Consider the following 14,405-nt stretch of genomic DNA (forward strand, 5'->3'; position numbering starts at 1 on the left):
TTTTCCTCCTGTCCCCCTTTGTGGGAGCTTCCAGATGGAGTGGGGAAGCCATCCTGATACCCAGAAAAAAGTATTTCCATGTCTGTGTGGTCATTTTGTGTCACCTCAAATTCACCCGAGTGATCCCGGTGTAGCCCACGCTGGACAGGGCTCCCATGGGAACACTGTCATGGAGCATCTTCGAGGAGGTTGAGTAAGGGTGTTGCTGGGCCAGGCTGGTTCTGCCCCTGCACAGGCGGCCATGCACTGAAATTAGTTTTGCAAAAGACAGTTTATGTGCAAGTGGCCACATGTGGAGGGGCGTGGAGTCAGGTGGGTTTTTTGTCTTGCAAATTCAAGAATGAGATTTGCAGACAGCAGAAGGTGAGAGAACAGAATGAGTATTTATTAAAGTGGCCTCAAGCTCCTGTGGCTGGAGGGAAGCCTCAAGGTTGCCAGTGGGTGCTGTGGTCTAGGGGTTTCTAGGTCTAGGGTCAGCCTGCCCAATCCCAGGTTAGATCCTTAGCACCGCATAAAAATATAAAATAAAATAAATTAAAGGCATTTTGTCCATCTGCAACTATTTTCAAAAAGATTTTAGAAATCCTGGCATTTGAAACAACAGAGAGGAACCTTGAGACATGCTCATTGAAAAAGCAAAACAAACAGGAAAAAAAGAAGACATTATGCTCAGCCAATCAAACCAGACACAGAAAGACAAACACTGCATGGCTTCGTTGGTATGCAGAACCTAAAAATGTAAGCTCATAGCAACCAGAAGCAGAATGATGGTCATCAGGGGCCAATATTAATCACACCCTATAAGTTTTGATATATGCTGTTATAAATCAATAAAATATTTTGTGGTTGTGGTAGTGTGCACCTGTATTCCCAGCTACCAGGGAGGCTGAATCAGGAGGACCACTTGAGCTCAGGAGTTGGAGACTGGACTGGGCAACATACTGGGACCCTATCTCAAAATCAATAGTCTCATCCGGGCTGAGTGGAGCACGCCTGTGATCCTAGAGGCTCAGAGGCTGAGGCAAGAGGATCCTGAGTTCAAAGCCAGCCTCAGCAACTTAGCCAGACCCTGTCTCTAAATACCTTTCTAATATCTTTATTTTGTTTATTTAGTTTTTTTTTTTTTTTTTTTAATGTGGTGCTGGGGATCTAACCCAGTGTCTCACAGGTGCTAGGCAAGTGCTCTACCACTGAGCCCCAGCCCCAGCCCTAAACAAAATTTCTAAAAAGAGCCGGGATGTGGCTCAGTGGTTAAGTGCCCCTGGGCTCAATTCCCAGTACAAAAAAAAAAAAAAAAAAAAACAACCAACCAACTGTCCCTTCCTCCTTGACATCACATCCTGGGCCGCTTCCCTCTGGAGGCCCTTCCTCCATGATGCTCTGCCTCTCCTTGGGCCCAGAGCCATGGTGTCCACCAGCTATGGCCTGGACCTCTGCACCTGCTGGGAATTCAGCCAGGACTCAGGCAGGTAAGCAAGCACTCTACCTCTCAGCTACCTCCCCAGCCCTCCAGGAACACGAAAACACTGGAATGTGATTCTCAGAAACCTTTGCTCCAGACACAGAAAATAAAAGAAAGACAAAATTACCCAGGTGTACTCTGGATTCAAGACTCAAGAAACAATCTATTTTCCTTCAGATTTAAAAAATGTAAAATATGAACAAAAGTAAGTGAAAATTTAAAAACCACTAAACATTTTCTATTGAGTCTTTGACCCATGAGAGATTGGGAATATCTTTTTTTCCTCTGAGGTTATTGAGGTTTCACTGTCAAAAGAGTATAATGCAATGTTTCCATATATGTATGAATAGTGTGCCACACTCACGCTGACCCCCATACCCCTGCCCCACAGCCTCCGTGTGTGTGTGTGTGTGTGTGAGAGAGAGAGAGAGAGGCAGCGAGCCCCACGCAGACCTCCTCTCAGCCGACTGCAAGCCTAGGGTGTGCTGTTGCCCTGCTTCTGCCAGTTCTTCTTCAGTGCTTACTCAGAGCTGAAGGTGCCAGTCCTCCCGCCAAGCCTCCCAGCACCCGCTCTCTTGCTTGTTCAAGCTTCTGTGTGGTGCATTGCATGGTCAGTTCTGGTCAAGGTCTTGGGTAGTTGTGAAGACGGCCCATTTACAGTTGCGGGTTTGATGTTCTGTGGGCGTCCGCTATGTTTTCTTAATTGGTGTTGGAAATCCTAATAAGCTGGCCACGGTGGCGACGCCTGTAATCTCAGCCGCTCAGGAGGCTGAGGCAGGAGGATCGCGAGTTCAAAGCAGCCTCACCAAAAGCGAGGCACTAAGCAACTCAGTGAGACCCTGTCTCTAAATAAAATACAAAATAGGGCTGGGGATGTGGCTCAGTGGTCGAGTGCCCCTGAGTTCCACCTCCGGTACCAATCAATCAACTGATCTTCAAGAAGGAAAGGAGAGCCTCACCAGGGTCCAACTGGAGGCTCGTGCAAAAGGAACAAGCTGATTTTCAGCAGCACTTCCAACAAGCAGCATGCGGGCGGGCTGGCTGGGTGATGGATGGGTTTGCCACTTTTTTGTGGGTTTTGGTACTGGGTATTGAATCCAGAGGAGCTTAACCACTGAGCCGCATCTCCAGTCTTTTTTATTTATTTAAACACAAAGTCTCTCTAAAAGTTGCTTACGGTCTAAATTGCTGAGGCTGGCTTTGAACTTCTGATCCTCCTGCCTCAGCTCCCGAACGGCTGAGATTACAGGCCTGTGCCTCCGCGCCCGGCTGACACCCTTTTTTGAAACAGTATGCCTCACACATTTAATAAATCAAAAATACCTGAACCATTACTAGGGTGAGAGGATAATAGAAATACAATATTTCTGACAAAAGTAACTACGCGAGCAGCCATACAAAAACACCACCAGAAAAATGACAGGACCTAGGGTGGCGGTGGCTCTGGGCTCCTCCCCAGCTCCTCTAGCTGGACTTTCTGCTCTCTCCCAGCTCCTCCTCTGGCTCTCTCCTCCTCCCCGCCGGCGGCTCCTCTTCTAGTCTTCTCCTCCTGCCTCCAGCCCCTCCTCCTCCCCGGCTCCTCCTCCCCTCCCCAGCCGCTCCTCCTCCCTGGCTCCTCCTCCCCTCCCCAGCTGCTCCTCCTCCCCGGCTCCTCCTCCCCTCCCCAGCCGCTCCTCCTCTGCCTTCCCCTCCCCGTCTGCGGTTCTCCCCAGCTCCTCTTCTTTCTCCTCCATTACTCCTCCTTCCCCAGCTCCTCCTCCCCTCCCCAGCCGCTCCTCCTCTGGCTTCTCCTCCCAGTCCGCTGCTCCTCCCCGGCTCCTCCCCTTCCCTGGTTTCTCCTCCCCCGCATCCGACCCAAATCCTTCTCCCTCCTGTCCGTCCCCTCCTCGTCCCTGGATCCTCCCCAGCCCCTCCTCTAGCCTGGCCCCCTCCTCCGCACCCAGAGGCGCACGCGCGATCTCCTGGCTGGTCCCCGCCCCGTGGAGGGATCGATGGTCCGAGCTCGTGCGCGCCTGCTCGCCCTCGGCGCTCGGCTCGCCGTGCCTGCGCGTTGCCGTGGCGACGCGGTCGCGGCCCCGCCCCCGGCCGCTGCCCGAGCGCAGGAGAGGCGCCGAGGCGTGGGGGGCCAGCCGGGCGCGCGCCTGCCGGGCGGCGTGGGGGTCCCGCCCGGCCGCCCGCCCAGCCCCGCGACCCGGGGAGCGCGAGGTGGTGCGGAGCGTGGCCGGCGGGTTCGGCCCCCGGCCGGGGCGGCCCCGATGCGCGGCCGTGGAGCCTGCCCCTGTGGCCTCGGGCCGGCGGCGCCCACGGCCTCTGGCCTCTAGCCTGGCCGCGCGGGGAGCGGCGCGGCGCGGGGCCCGAACTCCAGCGTATGGGCGCGCGGCGGCTCTTCCCGGGCCTGGAGGACTGGTCAGTGCGCGGCTTGCACACGCCGCCCCTCCCCGCGGGTCTGGCTGCATCGCGCGCTTGTGCCCGGGCCTGGAGTTGTCTCCCGCACAGCTGTCCAGGCCGCGGCGCGGAGGCACGACGCTCCACAGGCCCCAGAGTGGTGCCTAGCCCTGTCCGTGTGGGCACACCACCGTGCCTGGCAGCCGTGACCCGTGGGCCGTCCCGAATGGCGCTGCAGGTGGCTCACCAACTCCCAGAGGCACATCTCCTTTCCTCGTCATGCCGCCCTGCTAAGGATGTGTCCTGCAAACAGTCTGAACCCCTAACCTCCCCCAGTGCGTTGGACAAGGCATCCTCAAACCTGGCTGCTGCGAGAGTTGTTCGTTAGTCCAGAGTGGAGCAGCCCGCAGCCCTCCGCACGCGAGGGCAGCCCGTGCAGGAGCCCGCGCTGGGATGAGTGGCAGAGTCCCGCTGGCAGAGAAGGCCCTGTCGGAAGGCTACGCCCGCCTAAGGTACAGGGACACTTCCTTGCTCATCTGGCAACAGCAGCAGCAGAAGTTGGAATTTGTGCCACCTGGGACATACCTGAGCAGGAGCCGAAGCATGTGGTACTCACAGTATGGAAACGAGGCCATCTTAGTCAGAGATAGAAACAAGCTTGAGGTCTCCCGAGACACTGGGCAATCCAAGTTTTGCATAATTATGTAATTCCAGTGTGGAGAGCTGCACTCAAGTGCCAAGCCTTGAGGAAAAGGAGACTAATCTGTTCCATGGTCCTGTTCATTTCTTGTTGGAGATCTTAAAGACCGCGAAGATTGAGCTCCTGTGTAAGAACCCAAGAAGCCCAGCTCCAAGCCCTTTAGCACAGATCAGTGCAACTGGTACCCAGAGATTGCTGGGGACCTTTGTAGCCCAACATTATGACATGCCGCTGCACCAGGTGCTGCAGGGAATAGAGGGCCTGGGCACTGCTGGTCGCTGTGTTTCTGTTTCCAGACAAGACCACCTTGCAACCCCCCTTCAAGGTTTTCGTTTGCTGGTTTGCTTTGCTGGGATGGAACCAGGCCTCATGTGATAAGCAAGTGCTCTGCCATGGAGCTGTGTCCTCAGCCCTCAAGGTCTTACAGGTTATTTGAGTAGTAACTTCTGCCTGGTGAAGAACAGGTGAGATCCATCAGCGTGCATGTCGTGGCCCGTGGCCAGCCCAGCAGAGGTGGCACCTTAGTAGCCATAGTCCAGCACAATCCTCACTGGCCCAGACCTTGGCTCACAGGCAAGTACATCCTGAACCCCTTAAGGAAACTCCCAAATTTTAAGCCCCACAGGAGTTGCCTACAGGGCTTTCAAACATAGTCCCATGGTTGAGAAAGGCAGGTTCCTCCCTGGATGGAGTATTTTGGTCTTTGTACTCTGAGCTGCAGCTGCCCGACGTTTGACTTGTCATCTCTGCACACGGGCAACAGTGCCCACCTCTGTGGGCAGTTTCCTCAAGTCATTTTGAAAGAACTTGCCCCCTGCTGTCATGACCATTCCCATGGCGGTGCAGATGTCAGGTGTGCTTTGTCTGTGGATTCTCTCATCTAAATAAACATCCTTTAGGATTCTCCTTCCCTCATTTTTTAATGTGTTCTTGATCTTACTTGGCTTTTGGTTTCTTGGTGCTACCTGAGGACTGCTAAAGCCCTAGTGCCCCAGAGAGCATCGCTGTCGCCGTGGGGTGCACGTCTCCACGCTCATACTTGGAGGGCGTCCTCTGCCCATGCATTCCCTCCACTCAGCTGTTCAGACAGGGCCTGTTTCTGCCTGTGACACCTGGCAGGTGGCCAGCGGTAGCGCCCAGCTCGTCCCCATTGCACGCAGCCTGTCCTGAGCACAGCGTGCTCACTGTGCTGGCCCCCTGCAGCCGTGCTGGTGCGCTGGCCAACACCACAGGTCAGCTGCAGCCTGGGCCTTTCTGCTTGGCCCCTGGTCTGCTGGCTGCCTCAAACCAGAAGGCTTAAGGTGAGACTTCCTGAAGTGCCACAGTCCCACAGGGGATGCTCAGGGCTGGTGGACTATCCATCTGCTAGAGGAAGACTTAGCAAAGGCTCACCTATCAAGGGGACCTGGTACTTGGGAACTGTGCCAAGACTACTAGGTAGTTTCTGTCAACGGGTTTTCGGTTCTTGTGTAATCCCTGCTTGGGAAGAAAACAAGCCCACACTTATCTGCAGTACCTGAATGCCACCTGCTCACTGCATCTATGACTAACCTAAGGACAGGTCAAGGTCAGGTCAGTATGGGACAACACTTAAATGGGTTGGGGTCTGAGGATACATCAGCACAGGGAGGATAAGACTCACTGGGCCAGTCTCTGGAGGGGTCAGCGGATGCAGGTGACAAACAGGCCTCCACCCATACATGGGACAGCTGGTGCTAAGCTGCTTAGGCTGCAGGAAGGTGGCATCTGCCTGAGGTGGACAGGCCAGTGCTACGCTGGAGAAGGCTGGTCTGAATGTGAAGATCAGTGTCAGTAGGAGTGACAATCGGCCTGACTCAGCTGGGGTGGGGGTGGACATGCTCCCTGGCCTGTGCTGGGGCCAGTCACTTGAGTACCTCCTCTCCAGGAAGATCTGGGACCACTCTCCATGGCCATCTTGAGCAGTGTTGGGACCTTGTCCAGACCTGTTCTTGGTGCACTCCGATCATGCCTGGCCCGCTGGACCCAGAAAGAGGGCTGGATGCCTGCACCACAGGCAATGGCCTCAGTGTAGCTGAGGCCCGAGGGGCAAGTGCTAGGGGAGGCCCAGCAGGGGGAGTGCCCGCATCTCTGAAGGCAGCCTGGGGTGGGGGCAGGGGCGCAGGAGACGGGAGCCTGGTTCTCCCCCTCACACACAGCAGCCTGTCCCAGAAGCCGGTACTAGGAAGGAGGGCGGAGCTCTCGGGGAGGCCAGGGGGAGGGCGGGAGCTGTGGGATGCTCTGGGTGCTCTGCCAAGAGCTTCACCATGCGGCCCGAGTCGGGGAGCCGCCGCAGAAAGCACAGGACAGCACACAGTTGGCCTTTTTCTTCTTCTTTTTATTATGAAAACAAAACAAATGCCCCAGGAGAAGGGTCCATGATTACCAGAAACATCAGAGTACTCTCTACCATTTTTATTCTGTGGTGTTGAGGCCAGCATTGCAATAAACAAGCTAAACTACTTACACCGGACTCTTTTTCAGTAACTGACATTTACAGGAATATACTAGAAACGGCACTAAAAAGTTAAGAAAAGTTACGGTAAACTTGCATGCACATCATACAGAAAAGTAACATTTTAGATATAAAAAGGAAAATGTCCTGTGTTAGTGTCATCAGGGAACAGCGGTACACAGTGGGTGTGACAGCCTTGAGGCGGCATTGCTTTTCCCAGTGACAGTAAAAGGCTGGACGCTGAAAAGAACAAAACCAAACGAACAAGAAAACGCATCTCGGTCTGTGAGCAAGCCTGTGGGGGGGGCAGGCCAGCAGGAGGGCCTGGGCCCGGGGCCACCCGGGCCTGGCCTCCAAGGCTCCTCCTGCCCTTCCTGCACCCTTGCCAAGGAAGCCTGCCGAGAGCTGCCCTACGGCTCTCCGCAAGGGACAATCTAGTGGAGCCACTGCAGTCCTCCCCACATAGGTGAGTGGGGCACCAGGCGCCCACAGCTCACACCAAGGGTCTCAAGGGAGTCGCTGACCCTCCAAAACTGAAGAGAAACAGTGTTGAGTCTGGACAGAAGGCCTGAAGTTACAGCACCAAGAGCTGTGCGCTCAGTGTGGCCACAGCCCGGGAGCCACCAAGCCAGGAACCTGCGAGAAGGGCGGGTGGCGGTTGCGTCAAACATGGTGGACAGCGGGCCACTGCACCAACTCCAGCTGCTTCTCCCGGGCCAGCTCCCACGGGCGACACCTCACTACCTGCAGCTCCCCCCAGGGACCCTGGCTGGGGCCTGTGCCTCGCCCAAGAGTGCACTCCTGGAACGTCACCACTCAGATCCTGTGCGAAGACCTGTCGATCTCGTGTTAATTCCTTAAAATCACAGTTTAAATATTCTATTAAAGATCTATTTAGAAAATACCTTTGAAAAACAAGGGTAACTTTTAAAAATGGAACTTTAAAATCCATTTATATTTTTACTATAAACAAAACTGACTTAAAAGTTTAACAAGCCAAGTGGCAGAATTGCCAGCAGCCCACCAGGCACTCCCACACCTGCGGAGGGCCAGGGACTGAAACGTCACCTGCCCAGGGATGCCCACGACCAGTCCTATATTCACCCAGGCGTGCCTGTGGGGACCACGGACCACCAGACCAAGCCGCCGAGGCATGGACCCCACAGCCCCTGGGGCCCTCATCTGGGGGTCTGTGAGGACGCCTAGGGCAGGCATTTCTCCAGCAGGCAGCACTGTGTGGACCCCAGGGTGGCCTCCATGCCTGGGCAGACCGGCCAGGCCCCTGGAGGCTTGGGTGAGCAGGGGGCAGGCCGGCCAAAGCCACGGTGCGCAGAGCTCGGCTGGGCAGAGCTCAGCTGGGCCAGACGGCAGCCTCCAAAAAAACAGAACCGAACAGAACCTTCCGTTAAACTCTGTATATTATTACTTTTTACAATAGAAAGTTAAAAAGAGCCTTTGATTTACTATACATTTCTTCTCTCTCAGATTACAAAGCTTATGTTATAGAACTGGGGTTCCCTAAGTTGATTTTAAGTCTTAAAGAGACCGTAAGTGAATATGAGAGAACTGAACCAACGTAAATACCTAAGTGTGCTGTAGCTGAGAGGTGTCCCCCTTAGTAAGTCTCCAATGTTACAAAAACAAAAGCAGAAACAAAGTAACCCACGAGAAGAACCAAAAAAGCCACCGGACTCAGGAGGAGCACACAGATGGATGAGCACCAGCCCGGCAGGCGGGGAGGCCGGGGCCCGGAGGCCGGGGCCCGGAGGCCGGGGCCCGGAGGCCAGCGTCTCTGCGACTTCTCCTAATGCACTTCTTTCACGGTTTTGTTTTTCTTTTCTTTTTTCTTTTTTTTTTTTTTAAAAAAATGACCAATGATGTTAATAAATAAAGTATTTATATATACATAAACTAGGGAAGTGGTTCCAGAGTGTGCGGCAGCAGCCAGGGCAGCACTGACCAGATGGGGACACACGGGCTGGACTTTTATAGAAAACCGCTGAACCTTACAAAAAAGTCTCTCTTTTTTTTAATTTTTTTTTTTTTTTTTTTTAAGTTGAGGTAAAAGTTTCAGTGTTGGAAACCCGGACGCCGCACATGCAGTAGCTGTGTTGGGTCCCGGAAGCTCCTGCTGCTGCCGCTGTGGCCGGAGACCAGACGCCCGCCCGCACACCCGCCCCACGGCACACTCGGCTGTGGAGCTGCACAGCGCCTCACTAGGCCCAGCGGGGCCTCACTGGCAGGCACACCTGTCCTTGGCCCCGGCAGGGGTGACCGCAGTGGCACGAGGGCTGCAGCCCAAATGGCAAAGATACCACACGCTGGCAAAGCTTTCAATACAGTACCCACGTCAGTCTCCCTCCGAGGACAGCCCAGGTTGGGCTGGGAACAGGGACTCTGCAAGGTCCTTCAGATCCTGCCTCGCAGGGGTCCAGGGGTCGCTGTCAGGTTAGCATCTGAGGCCGTCGTCTCCAAGCAACTGAACCGAGTTACGAAGAAAAGACTAGCGGGGCCACACCTTCTGGAGTCCGATGCACGCACGCACAGGGAGGACCTCTGACCTACTGGAGCAGAACTGGAAGATACCGTAACACTGAATCAAAGAAGACCTGCACACCATGGAACAAAGCAGTGTATTGACCACGGGCACCGCAGGGCTCGCTGTGGGCATCCTCCGCCTGCTGCTTCCAGTCCCGTCACTCGGAGTCGCTGCTGTCGGAGCTGGACCCGCTGGAGCTGCTGCTGCCCGACTCCGAGGAGCTGCTGCTGCTGAGCCGCGATGGTCCCCCAGAGGGCGCGGAGCCGGATTTCTCTGTAGGAGACACAGGGCGGGGAGCTGGGGACAGGCACTGCACAGCACGTTGTGTCACAGTTCACCCCCTTCTTGGCCTAGCGGTCAGTAAACACCCGTTGAGATGAATTCACGAGGGCAGTGAGACCACTTCAGCACGCTCCAGACAACGGACAAATGCAGTCTGCTAAGGGGAGCTGGGGAGGGCGCCTCGAGAAGCCTCCCGTCAGGGCGCAGCCACCAGCTGAGGGACAGCGGTGCAGGCCCTCCTGGAGCACCCTTGCTGCCTTCCACAGTGCTGGCAGGAGCGCTGGCCGTCCCAACACGAGGCAGAGGGGCCTCTGCAAGGCTGTGGCTCTCGATGGGTGTCCAAGCAGGCCAGACTAGCCAGGGACTGGGCTCCTGCGATCAGCCCCCAGCCCATACCATCCCCCAGGTGTGTCTCAGCGGCCTGCTCCTGGGGTGTTCAGGGAAAAAGACAGTTGCTCTTTCTTCAAGGCCCCAGAAAAGGGAGGCAAGGACTCAAATACTGGCTCGCCTAGCCACAAGTCTTGGGTGTGCACCAAGCAGAAGGCCCGGCTGGGACAGCCCCCTGCTCTCCCCGTGTAACGCCCCGTGGAGAGCGGGTGCCTAGCTGTGGCGGTCAGGAAACTTGCTACAGAGAGGCTGGGAGGCTGCCCAACAGACTCCAGGCTCTCCCTGCCAGCAGGGCCATCTGCCTCTGCCTCTGGGAACGTGGGGCTTGTACGTATACCTCACACGTGAAACCCCCCGGGGCCTGGGCTGGGGCCACACAAGCCACAAGGACAAGCTGAGGCTTCAGGGGCTGAGTGCCCCATCTCAGAGCAGAGCTCACTGGCGAACCCAACTGCACGCTCGCACCCCTGGTGACCACTGCCCTCCAGACAGAGGGCACGGGGCCACCCCGTGGGTACCTTTCTTGGTGGGCTTCTTGCTGTTTAGCTGCCCACTGACGTCCTGCAGCCGCTTCTCCAGCTCCTTCTTCTTCTCCTGGGCCAGCTCCTCCTTCGACTTGGCCGCCTGCTTCTTCCCGCTTGTTGCTGTGCAGGGACAGATGAGCACTGAGAGCCAACCAGGGGCCGCAGCCAGCCCTCACCTGCTGTGCACCACTGCCTGACCCCAGGCCAGTGCATCCCCTGCACAAAGCTGCGCCCAGACCCCGAGCCACAGAAAGGACCAGATGACATGGAACCACACCCTGAGCCCTCGCCATGTGCAAAGCCTTGTTTTTAAGGCTTTTTTCGAGGATTCTGAAGGGGAATGGGCCCTTTCCACCCACTACTGGGTGCACAGAAGAGGCGTGCCACCCGCTTGTGGGAAGGACAGGGCAGTCCTGAGGCGGAGCCCCAGGCAGCCCTCCCTCATGGCGACACTGCCTATCCCCTGCCTGTGCTGCAAGGCTATTGTGTTCTGAAGTCTGGGCTCCATACCTGACATGTCACTGCCTCCAAGTGGACAGGTGACTTACCTGGTCTAATGTGCTGTGGCCACACAGGCCACATGGATAGGCCATCCAAGGGAAGGAGGCTGCCTATGCAACTGCACGCAGGTCACGTGAGCTGCCACCCTGCACAGCCTACTGTGGGACCACTAGGGTCTGTCCCCAACCTGACTCCAGCACCTGCAGACCCAGTGAAATCACTGACTTTGTAGGAATGTCTGGGGGGAGGGCTGGAGTCCACCCTGTGGACACTGGGCCCCAGGCCAAGGAGGGAAGTCCGCCCCTGCAGCTGCTACACAGCCTCAAAGAGAGCCTCGGGAAGGTGTGTGATGACCCCAGCCAGACGCTGAGTGAGTGGTGGCGGGCCACCTGGGATTCTGCCTTCCCTAGGCAAGGCTGAGGCCTCAGAGCAGGGCAAGAGGGCTGCAGAGGCTCAGCCCCTGCCAGATGCTCTCAGGGCACAGCGTGGGGGGCCGTGAGGACAGAGGAGGGAGGAGGGAAGGGGCTGTGACCCTCCAGGTGACTTACAGAAGGGCTTTCTCTGCTTCTTCTGTAAGCAAGACTTGACATATCTCTCCAGTTCCCTTAAGGTGGTGGGTTTCAGAGTCTCGAAGTCGATCTCGATCTCATCGGGGTTGGAGTCCCTGAGGGAGGGCTCCCGCGACTGGATGATGTGCACCACGCGGCCCAGCTTCTCCCCCGGCAGCCGGTTGATGTCCAGGCTGAGCTGGCGCTTCTCATCGTAGCTCATGGGCAGACCCTCCTCCTCCTCTTCGGAGTCGTAGGACGCCGACGCCTGCTTGCTGCCCTTCTTCAGCTGTCTAAGGCACAAGACGGAGAGCATGGCCTCCAGTTCCCAGCCACCACAGGCTGGATGACCCCTGGGGGCAGAGCTGCTGGGCAGACCCTGCTTCAGGGTCTCGGTCATGGTCAGGGTCAAGACAGCTGGCCTGGCCTACAGCCCGCTCCCCTCAGCACCCCACAGCACTCTCAACCAACACCCAAAGCAGGTGTCCACGGCCAAACCATCCAAAAGAAGGCAGGGAGGGGGACAAGAGGGTTGGGGGCATCCAGACCTGCCACCAACTGCAGGACCACGCATGGCCCAGGCACAGCCTGCAGCAGGGAGAAGGACAAGAGCAGGCCTGTACCGAGTGCCACAGGAGCAGGCTCCGAGGAAACCCACGGCCACACCTGCCTCAGAAGTGGGCTTCAGAATGAGGGAGAGCCTCAGGGAAAGGGTCGTGACCAGCAGTCTGCTGACCGAGGGGTGTCCAGGAGCCAGGCCTCAAGACGTGAAGCCAAGCTGGGCGACAAGGGAGGCAGGCCCCACACGACATCAGACTTGCACAGTTCCCCCAGGCCAGGAGTGACACGGGAGCCAGCCGCCAGCCACCCAGATGGGCACACTGTGCCCGCCTGGAGCTTGGAGACCACCCACCCTAGGAGGACATCTGCCCTCAGAGACACGCCATGTGAAATTAACCCTAGCAAACTCAAAAAGTGTCGGAGTCACAGAGCAGGTCCTGGGACCTAATGGACTTAAACAAGAACCCAATCACAGCAGGAAAAATCCCCAAACGTTCAGAACTTAGACGACCCAACTCCAAATGACCCAGTGGTCAAAGATGGCGTCTTTGACCGAATGATGCAACCAGAGTCCTTCTGTAGCCTGCAGCCAAGCGGACGGCGCTCATGCGAGGTCAGACTGCCAGGAGCGCCCATCAGCAAGGCCCAGGGGAGCACTCTGTGACCGTGTCCTAAGAGCCTGCAAGGAGAGCGGACCAAGTCTAAAAGGCAGAGCAAGAGCAAAGGCTGGAGGTGAGGGCAGGAGAACAGCTGAAGGAACCTCGACGCGAGCAGTGACACCCACAGTGTCCATGCAGACTCCCAACACAGGGATGGAGAGGCGCATCACGCCTGGTCTGCAGGTGCCAGGGGAACATGACACACAGCCTGCGTGCAGACACGTCCCAAAGGGAACATGGGAAGACACACAAGGGCCTAGTGAGCTCACACGATTCATATCCCAGATCATGAAAACACTTGAATTTGTGCTCAGACTATCCAACAATCAGAACCTTTAGGTCCAGACGGTTTTGCTGGTGAATTCTACCAAACGTTTAAGAATTTATACCAATCCTACAAATCTACCCCAGAAAAGAGAAGAGGGGGTGCTCTCGTTTTCGTAGTCCCTGACCACTCTGAGTGTTACAGTCCACTTTTTTCCTTGGGTACTGGGGATTTAACCCACAGGCACTTAACCACTGAGCCACATCCCCAACCGTTTTTATTTTTAGTTTTTTTAAATTTTGAGACAGGGCCTTACTCAGTTGCTAAGGCTGGCCTTGAACTTGGGATCCTCCCGTCTCAGCCTCTGGAGGTGCTGGGATTCCAGGTGCGCAGCACCACGCCTGGCTTTTATGTGTCACCATTTTTGCAGCTGGCATAATACTGGTACCAAACCCAGAAAGCACAAAGAAAGCCAGAATCTGCAACCCCCTCCCGAAGACTGGAAGGGAAGGAGGGAGGGAGGGAGGGAGGGTGTTGAGAGCCACAGCCAGTCGGAATGGCCCCTGGCATTTTGCCAGAAGTAATGGTTAAGAGGCGAGCCATTAAGATGCTGCTGGATTGATTCAACTGTACACAGACCCCTGCTGACCGACTCTGGAGCCCGCTACTTTGGAGTTCTTGCGGGGATTTCCTGGGGAGTTCGTGTTGGTTGGTGAAGTTCCGGTGGAGGGAGTTCCGGTTGGTGTGGTGTAAGGGAGAGGGGCCGTGTGGGTGGCATTCGGGGAGTTTCCAGGGAGTGTGCGTGGAGTGCTGTTGGAGTTCAGGCAATAAAGTCTCCTGTTTGAACACACAAGTGCTTTGTGGCGGCTCGGTGATTTGTGCCCAGCCAGACTGCGGCAGGAGGGGAAGTTGGAGATAGGAAAGCACCCCCCAGACTCTCCCACTCACCAGCTCCATCTCCCCCCAGCCACCAAAGCCTGACCCCGGGATCCACAGCCCTGCATCCACACCAAGGCCTGCCGCTCGGACTCCCAACAGCTGGCAACTGCTACACCAGCTGCTGCCCTCACCCACAACCAGCTCCAGTGAGGTGCCAGGGTCTGGCCACTTCAGTCCTTG

At 56.3% G+C, this 14,405-nt stretch overlaps 2 protein-coding genes across 4 annotated transcripts in view; one reads left to right on the forward strand and one right to left on the reverse strand.

Moving 5' to 3' along the window:
- Positions 1–3,559: 3,559 nt before the first annotated feature.
- Positions 3,560–5,462, forward strand: Brd3os (BRD3 opposite strand). The gene has a single exon (XM_027942216.2). The coding sequence runs from the start codon at positions 4,301–4,303 to the stop codon at positions 4,553–4,555; it is 255 nt and encodes an 84-aa protein (XP_027798017.1). The 5' UTR covers positions 3,560–4,300; the 3' UTR covers positions 4,556–5,462.
- Positions 5,463–6,882: 1,420 nt separating this feature from the next.
- Brd3 (bromodomain containing 3) overlaps positions 6,883–14,405 on the reverse strand; it is a 30,528-nt gene continuing 23,005 nt past the window's right edge. For all 3 annotated transcript variants that reach the window (XM_071601132.1, XM_071601133.1, XM_027942169.2), the window contains exons 10-12: positions 11,802–12,094; positions 10,747–10,872; positions 6,883–9,832 (exon numbers count right to left, since the gene is read on the reverse strand). In XM_071601132.1, coding sequence (XP_071457233.1) covers positions 9,717–9,832; positions 10,747–10,872; positions 11,802–12,094 — 535 coding nt within the window. In that variant the 3' untranslated portion in view covers positions 6,883–9,716. The remainder of the gene's footprint in view (positions 9,833–10,746; positions 10,873–11,801; positions 12,095–14,405) is intronic.

The sequence above is a fragment of the Marmota flaviventris genome, chromosome 13, assembly GCF_047511675.1.
Source record: "Marmota flaviventris isolate mMarFla1 chromosome 13, mMarFla1.hap1, whole genome shotgun sequence".
Classification (NCBI taxonomy): Eukaryota; Metazoa; Chordata; class Mammalia; order Rodentia; family Sciuridae; genus Marmota; species Marmota flaviventris.

Excerpts from the sequence above, each read along its gene's own strand:
- Brd3os (XM_027942216.2), top strand. The coding sequence starts at position 4,301 with ATGAGTGGCAGAGTCCCGCTGGCAGAGAAGGCCCTGTCGGAAGGCTAC.